The sequence below is a fragment of the Patiria miniata genome, unplaced genomic scaffold (genome assembly GCF_015706575.1).
Source record: "Patiria miniata isolate m_02_andy unplaced genomic scaffold, ASM1570657v1 HiC_scaffold_3, whole genome shotgun sequence".
NCBI lineage: Eukaryota > Metazoa > Echinodermata > Asteroidea > Valvatida > Asterinidae > Patiria > Patiria miniata.
In genome coordinates, this window is record NW_024037069.1 from 18,560,692 (window position 1) to 18,568,981 (window position 8,290).

Below are 8,290 nucleotides of genomic sequence, written 5' to 3' on the forward strand. Positions count from 1 at the left end.
TTCAATTTGGATGAAATTGGGGCCTTTAAAGCGCTCTATTTTGCAATGGAGTATATGCTTTGTTTTTCAACATGGCGATGGGCTTCAGGACTATTTTCAGGGGTGATCATCTAAGGATGAAAATTTCTCCGAAAAGTCATTAAATTGAAAAGAAAATGAAAGATGATGAAATAAGCTTTAGTTTTTGGGTGTGTCTCGAACACCTTGGATAGTTATGAGTATTTTATGGAAGTTTATTTACTGGTCTGCAACCTTATGCAACGTCAGTCGTATACATATACATTATGCAGAGAATGTCAAGTTGTATTTATAAACGCTCCATGATGTGAGTTGAGCAATTTAAATTTGGCTTCAGATGATTTTCGACAACAACCTATGTGTCTTTTCAATGTATCTTTTCACTTTAGCAGTTTTCAATTAAAGGACTCGTAAGTTTCACATAAGAATGTTTGATTTTTATATCTCTCGTTTTGATCGAAAACTGCAACCGACCGGTTTTTTAAAAATAATTTGATTTATCTGCTCTCGCGGACGTGTCCCCCATCTCCGCCGTTGCCCCAATATGCAGTATTCCCATCCTTCCACATGTTCCGATCCTCATGTTCCCCGTCTAACCCTTCCCGACCTCCCTGGTTACCATTCCCTCCGCACGGACAGCACAAGTAACTGGTACCCGCTCGTCCCCCTGGTTTTCCATTTCTCTGTTTCCCGCCATAACTATCTGAATGCGCATGCGCCAAAAGACCAGCCGATTTGGTGCGTCCCCCTGCATCTCCACTTGTCACATTTCGAGTCCCGTCCCCGTGGCAACACCCGCCAAAACCTCTTGGCACGCAAATTCGGTGGCAGCAGCAGCAACTTTCACACGGTGCGGGTTTCCCGTATGGTCGACAGGCACATTTCTCGCAGCACCCCTTGCAGCATCCCTGACAGCATCCGCGGAGTAGATTCCGACAGCAGGCCACTCGCCATGGGATGTAGCCTGGCCGCCAGAACAGCCAATACAGAAGGAAAGCGGTTAGAATCGCTCCCAGCACGGCTAGCAAGATTTCCCAGGGAAAGTCGATAGGTTCGTCAAATGTTGCCACTATCAGATGAACAAGACAGTAAATGGGTTACTATTCCAGCCATGCTGTTATGAAATCGTTCTATCTCGCATAAAATTGATGAAATCTGTGATTGACTAGCGATAACTTGTGGTTGACTAGCGATAACTTGTGACTGACTTACGATGACCTGTAATGACTTGATCGCAACTATGATGAGATGATATAAGATTGTATTCAACAATCATGCAACTTTCTTCCATCTTTTCCAACACAAATGACTTACGAGTGCAGTTAGCTGGTGATGAGACCAGCTGATCCGTATTATCACCGCAATTATTGACGTTATCACACCGGACCGTCCTGGGCACGCACAGACCATTGCGACACTTTAATTCGGTCACCTCATCGGTACACGGTCCTGCAGAAACACAAGGCCGTGGACAACAAAATAAACAATACATAGACTTCGAGCTGAATCCCAAAATCTTAGTTAAGGACATTCTTTATACTCCGTGACTTAGTCAGTCAGTCAGTGACTCAGTTAGTGACTCAGTCAAGCAATCGGTCAATGATTCAGTCAAGCAATCGGTCAATGATTCAGTCAAGCAATCGATTCAGTCAAGCAATAATTAGTCAATGACTCGGTCAGTCAGTCAGAGACTCAGTCAAGCAATCGGTCAGTGACTCAGTCAGTCAGTCAGTCGGGAGGTAGTCTGTCATTCGGGGAGTCAGTCTGACAGTCGGTCAGTGACTCAGTCAAGCAATCAGTCGGGGAGTCAGTCAGTCATTAATCACCGACTCGGTCTGTCGGGGAGTCAGTCAGTCAGTCGGGGAGTCAGTCAATCATTGCCTCAGACAGTCGGATAGTTTGTCATTTTCCAGTCAGTCAGGACAATAGGCAGGCTTCAGCAAAATCCCTATAAACTATGGGCATTATACTAAAACTGCCAGTAACAGTATAACAAAGAAGCATTATCTGCAGTATTTTTTTATAAGCTTCATGTGCTACGTTTCACAAGGATTGTGGTGTATTTCATACCATGAAAACAATGTGTCCCCCCCCCCCCCCCCCCCCCCACTGATCAAGGGGATCCGAAGTTATTTTCCACTTAGCCTAAGTAGTGAGTAGTAGCCCTGAAGCGATTTACTTTATCGCAAAACCTACTGACTAACACTTTTTGTTTTAATTGTGTGCAGTATCATGACCAGCTCCCTTGTGAACTGCTTGCAGCACACAAAAAAACCACGAGTCTTTCAAAATGCTGTTTTTACTGATCAAAGCATATTTATCGGAGGATTTTAAAGAAGTTTAATTCTCGTGTGGATAGTTTTTGTTTTACAACTGAGCTGCATTTACCAAGCTCCCGTGACACAACCTTAGCAACCCACCCCCTCATATAATCGGCAAGATGTGTGTGCGCTGAAAATCATCTGACATATCGGACAACACCCCCAAAACGTACGAGTGAACGCACTGTTGAATGTTTCCCGCCCCTTGTTTTCAACCTGATCGGTTCGGATGGGTTGTTTGTGTCATATCGCCATCTTCGGCTTATCCAGATAATGCAGAGTGTTTGCGAAAACACTTGGGGAAGAAAGCGTGTCTGCATCCCCTGCGGAGTTTGAACCCTTTTGAGAGAAAGATGGGGGTATAGTGAGTGGAGTGTTACGGTGTTATATTTAACCTGAATCGAAGGAGGTGGTTACTATGGTAACATTGACCGTAGCCGTCGGGTGCACGGTCAGCCTGACAGTCAGAAACTGAGTCTGCGACTCGACCACATCGGATGGTAGACCCAGCACGGAGTCCCCCGTACCACAGACTGTCAGGAGGAGGTTGACGTCATTGATGACGTCACCGTCCCATATTTGGAGGTAGGAGCTGTTGCAACCCGTGCCCATGGGGGTGAAGTCTGACTGAGTGGAGTTGGTGCCGTTGGCGGGTGGCACTGTGGGGATCTCTGATGCTTCATCTATGTTAAAAAGAAAATAATAAGAGTACAGTGGTCGATAACACGTGATCAGATTACTCTCGTGCTGAGTTTGTCCTCACGTTAGATACGCATGCGCACGTGCTGGTATGGTTCTGAATAAGAGTGTTGTCTTCGTGACATTGAGCAATTGGAAACAGATCTAAGTTGAGGTTTATGCGAAAATCTGCGATTTCATGCAATTCTGTCGTTTCGTTAACTTAATCCACCCTACTGTTTGGCTGCATAGGTTACTACAGAACTGTTGATTCTGACGGTTTTCCTTAAAACAACACAGTTTTAACAGAATTTGAGAAACTCGGCCAACCTACATCCATGGTACAGGATTACCAAAGCTTCGTAATAATGTTTCCTCTGTGCCTCGCTTTCTTTTGCGCTTGCGCCCTATACACATCCATATCCACAGCCACACGTGCGTGCATGCGCATCACTTCGTGACATTCTGAGCACGGCACACTTGGTCTGACTGTTACGCAAACCAGAGTGCGGGGTGAATGTTCTAGTAGATGCTATTTATGGATCGTATTAACTAGAGTGAACGGTATTGACTTCCATTAAGGCTCAGTGTTTGTAAAGAGGGTGGCAAAAATCTCCCTTTTTATTAGTGAGGAGGAAAGGGATGGAGAAGCTTGGATGAAGAGATGCCGCCCACGCTGTGAAGTTTCCTTCCAGAAGAATCAACACATAATTTTTATATTAACTGTGATGTGAACCCACGTTAAAGGGTACATAGGATCATTTGCCTTTTCCTTTTTTTCATGTGAAGCAACACATTCGCTCAAAATCATAAGTAGGTCTGTTGAAGTTTGGGTATTGGACACGATAATAACGGTATATACACTAAGTGTTAGGACAACAGAGAAGACGTATGCACACCTTTTTAGTTAGTATCGTAACTGGATTCCGGTGTAGCATAAATTCTGGTTTTATGAAATACGGACTCACTGGTGGTATTGCGCATGCACTACGAGTCCGATTTTCGTATGACACTGTTGCTAACTTAACGCACGTAAACAAACAACTAATTTTATAAATGCAAAATAAAAATTGTTTAATCAAATGTTTTGGAGTATATTAACCTCTTTCAGGCAAAATATTCGCTAAATCACCACCAATTTGACTACCTTGTAAAATGAAGTACTCCCCGAAAGAGACTAGGAAAGCCTGGCTCGTTCTCAGGGCCTGCAACACGAATGTGCACTCGGGCTGCAAGCGGTCCCCCGTGGTTGCGGCGTCGAGGCCGTCGTGTGACCGCAATCTCCAGGCGTCTTTCTTGTCCACACGGCTGCCGCACAACTCTTGCATGCTGACTGCGTGACAGCCATGAGAAGACGATATAAAACACTTCAAGGTTCTTTGGTTATCATTATAGCATCTGTCTTAGAGAGGCAATTTTCTGTGAATTTGATAGGGATGGGTCCTCGTATTCCACTCAGGGGAAGAATTAAGTGTCCGGAGTTTTATATCCCAGCATCATTATGGAATCCTATAATTTAAGCAGTGGGCACTTATAGCTTGGAATGATGAATAATTGTATAATTTGAATGAGCCAAGTAGGCGGGTTGGTTTTTGTCTTACTGCGTAATCGTGTGCGTTCCATTTACTTATTCTTTTGTACCATCGTTTTGATATTTTGTATTAAAATGACTTTAATTTGATAGGTTTTTGTCTCATCTTGACACAATACTAGAAGAAAAAAAATGTGTCTGTTAAGCAGCTACGAGGACGACCTTTTCTTTCAGACGTGAGACTTAAGATTAATGGAAGCGTCCAATTTGTGGAGGAACATTTGAAGTTACTTAACTGATTTTTTGAAAATAGGTCTAAAAAGTCTCACTTTACATTCGTTTAGTAAGCTAGCCCGTAATGCTCAACATGATATTCTTTGGCTTTGCTCTGCAACGAAAACGAACAACAGGCACAAAGTATTGTCCTCGGGCGTGTGGAAATTCACGACTGGGAGTTGGGAAACGGAAAATTGGCTTCTTTTTTTGGACTGAAATAGTAATTTGAATGTGATAATTTGTTTTATCGTATTGAATTTTTTTTGGCCTTTTTTGATAATATAATGCAGTCATATTTAATATACACAAGACAAATAAGGAATACGAAACATGAAATGTTATAGGTGTTTTACTTTTCCGGTGGAGTTCAAGAGGACGGGCCTCCTAGCTCCAAAGTCCCCGTGGTAAATGCACCCCAGCCCCCGGAATAATCAGGTCTAGCGCCCCGCTCTTACCAGTCCGTGTACTCGCATGAGCTCCGTCCAACATGAACGCCAAAAGCATGATCATCAATTTTCCATAAATCTCCATTATATATGGTTTTCGTCACTCCACTTTCTGAACGCGTTTCCACACGAGCTTTTTTCTGCTCTTTAATTTTCGGAATTCACAGCGAATAATTTACTCGGCTTGTTCACTTCCCTTAAATGCATAATCTTGTTGTCATTAGTCGGGCGTCATGAAAGCGGCATATTTGGGTTGGGAAGTTTTTGCGCGGCGCACTTGACTTTGTCGGTTCAATAGTTGTCTTTTGCTAGCGACCGTTCCCTGGTCAATATTCAACGAGCTGAGGGACATACCGACAAGAGTGGAAGTCGGTTACTATAGAAACGTGGCATGTTCAACATCATTAGGCCTTGTAATATCGATGTTTGTAGTGACGATCTTTAGTGCTATTGAACACCATCATTTTGCTTTTTGAAAATAATTAACCGAGCCTGAAGAATTATTGACAAATACCAGCAAAATTTAATAACCTGACGGTGACGGTAGGTGTTCATATTCGTATACCTATCATTTACTATATATTTCTCAAATAAAAAGAGACTGAATAACATAAGTTTTTTTTTCCAAAAATGATCTAGTTATAAGGTAATCGGGGTTTTTAATTGTATTTTTGAATAGGTATGCATAAAATGACCTTCGTTTTTGACGTCTAAGACCGTATTGAAAATAATAATGCATTATTAAGATACTGATGGAGGCATGTTGTATAATTAGGGCTCATGATCATAAGCTAATAAAGCTGCTAATATATATATAAATATTAATTAATTATGAATATTTATGGTGGTGCATTTTTTTTCACAACGGGACGCTATAAGACTTAAGAGGCCTTTAAACAGCACATCAGTGCGTTGCAAATAGATTCAACGAGGTCCGAATTTCCAAAATCGATTTATTTTCTTAGTACATGGGGAACATTTTTTCCATAACAGGTGGTTACCCCGTTCTACAAAACTGAAAACGGAAGCAAGAGGACACATTCTGAGCCAGAAAATAATTGTGTACGTTTTACGGTGCAATTTTATTGATCTGTGCGCTCGTGAGATCGAAGTTAAAAGCAAACTGAAGTGACGACTACACTTTAAACTGCTACTCGTTCCCAGGCGCGGCGAATTATGCGCGAGTACTCAGTAAGCCTGTTTTATGATTAAATTATATATTCCGCATATCTGCGGGGTTACCACAGCACTGTGGGTAATATTTAGCGGGTTCTCTCGTCGACACAGACGGTAATTCTGGACAGCCCCCGAAAAAATCGAAGAAAATTCAGCGCTGAATTCGCTTCGGTGCCCCCAGGCCAGTAGAGCGAAACATGTGTGTTCCGTGTTTGCTTTTCCCCTTCCAAAATTGCCGTTTTGTTATTCAAACAAAAACAAATTTTCTTTCCCCTTCAGTTGAAGATTAAATGTTCGTAGAATTCCAAGACGCGATTGTGTCGATTTTGCCAGGGGAGCATTAGCACGAACCAACGGTCATTCATTAAACCCTTTTTACTCCCCGACCAAATTGTCCATCTATACATTCTCCCTTGCGTATTGCGATGCTCTCTCGTCTCCCGCACCACCCAATCTATTAAATTTATGTTCAAGAAAATCTGTTGCACTCGTACTTTATCATGCAAACAACCAGCATCGTTTATTTTCTACGCTCCCAAAAATCTCAACTGATCATTATTCATAATCAATCTCTAAACTCGCCAGCTTTCTACTCAAGCCCATGCTTATGCTCCTCTTTTTGTCCGAGACACGGAGGGTCTTTTGTGCGAAACTGTAACCGATCCTGCGTCCAGGAAATAAGATAAATACGCGCACAGGAAGTGTCTCCTTCAGGGATGCGCCATAAGATGCGTCTCCTTGCCTCCAAGAAGCTCCCACCGTAGTTCTTGGGCAGAAGCCTCCTTTTCCTTTGGCTTCGATCTTCGAGTCTGAAATTCTCCCTTATCACCCTCAAGGCTTGTAAAAAAAGATGCACTGGCGAGGCCAGACGACCACGAAGGGAGACTAGTCTTAGCTCGTCTTGCCAGGGGATGAATTAAAGCCATGTCATCAGTTGCATCGCTTTGTGTAACATTATCGCAATATCTCCTGTCGCAGTTCGGATATTGGGAGATAATAAACTTCGACAGTGAATATCCGTATTCATGATCACTTTAATCTACATTTCAGCCACAGGCCTATAAACGATCGTGCGATTTATAAAGATGATCTCATAAATGCAAAGTCATTTTTCGATTCTTATTTCTTAAGAACTTAAGTCAAAACTGTTGACGATACAGTTTTACAGTTTTCTGATTGGAGAATTATCGGTGTAAGTTTTTGACTATTTAGCTTTCACATCGAAAGACACCAGAGGCACAAACTTGCAATGTGCTGTTCAAATAGTACATATAAGAGTACTGTACTGAAGAAATAAAGGATTTTAGTGGTATTTAGACCTTTGGTTGGCACTTTTTGTCCAGCAAACTACGGAAGGTCAACGTTGCAAACAAATAAACGAAAAGACTTTTCGTTTATTTGTTTGCAACGTTGACCTTCCGTTTCCAAACATACTCATTGGATTGTTGAAAATACAAAATGACCAACAAACGCTACCACAGATTTAAAAACGCCTCCTTTGTTCATTATAAGGGTGATAATGTGCACTTTTTGGCAAAATCTGTTGCCAACCACGGTTTAAATTTATGTCCGTGTGGTAGCCCATACAAATTGGCGCTCAACGTTGACAAACAAAAGAAAGAACTATACACGGGAAACAATATCGAGGCAAGGGTATAGTCTAGCTACTTTGTTTGCATTAAGGGGAAGATACTAGATACAACATTTGTAAACATCAAAAAACGAAATGATCAAACTATCACGAAATACCTTACTGGATTGTTAGGGAGTGACAAGCTAAAGCATCCTGTAACATCGTGGCTCCTGGTGTGCTTTAGCATTTTCATGAAAAAGCGTTGGAGAAA

The 8,290-nt window shown here is 42.1% G+C and overlaps 1 protein-coding gene across 1 annotated transcript; it reads right to left on the reverse strand.

The window, feature by feature from the left end:
* On the reverse strand, positions 1-5,355 carry LOC119736537. The gene is made up of 5 exons (XM_038210550.1): positions 5,280-5,355; positions 4,165-4,419; positions 2,735-3,022; positions 1,333-1,467; positions 1-1,087 (listed from the first exon to the last, which is right to left on the reverse strand). Exons 1-5 carry the CDS (start codon positions 5,353-5,355, stop codon positions 516-518), a joined length of 1,326 nt encoding a protein of 441 aa, XP_038066478.1. The 3' UTR covers positions 1-515.
* Between the last annotated feature and the right edge of the window lie 2,935 nt (positions 5,356-8,290).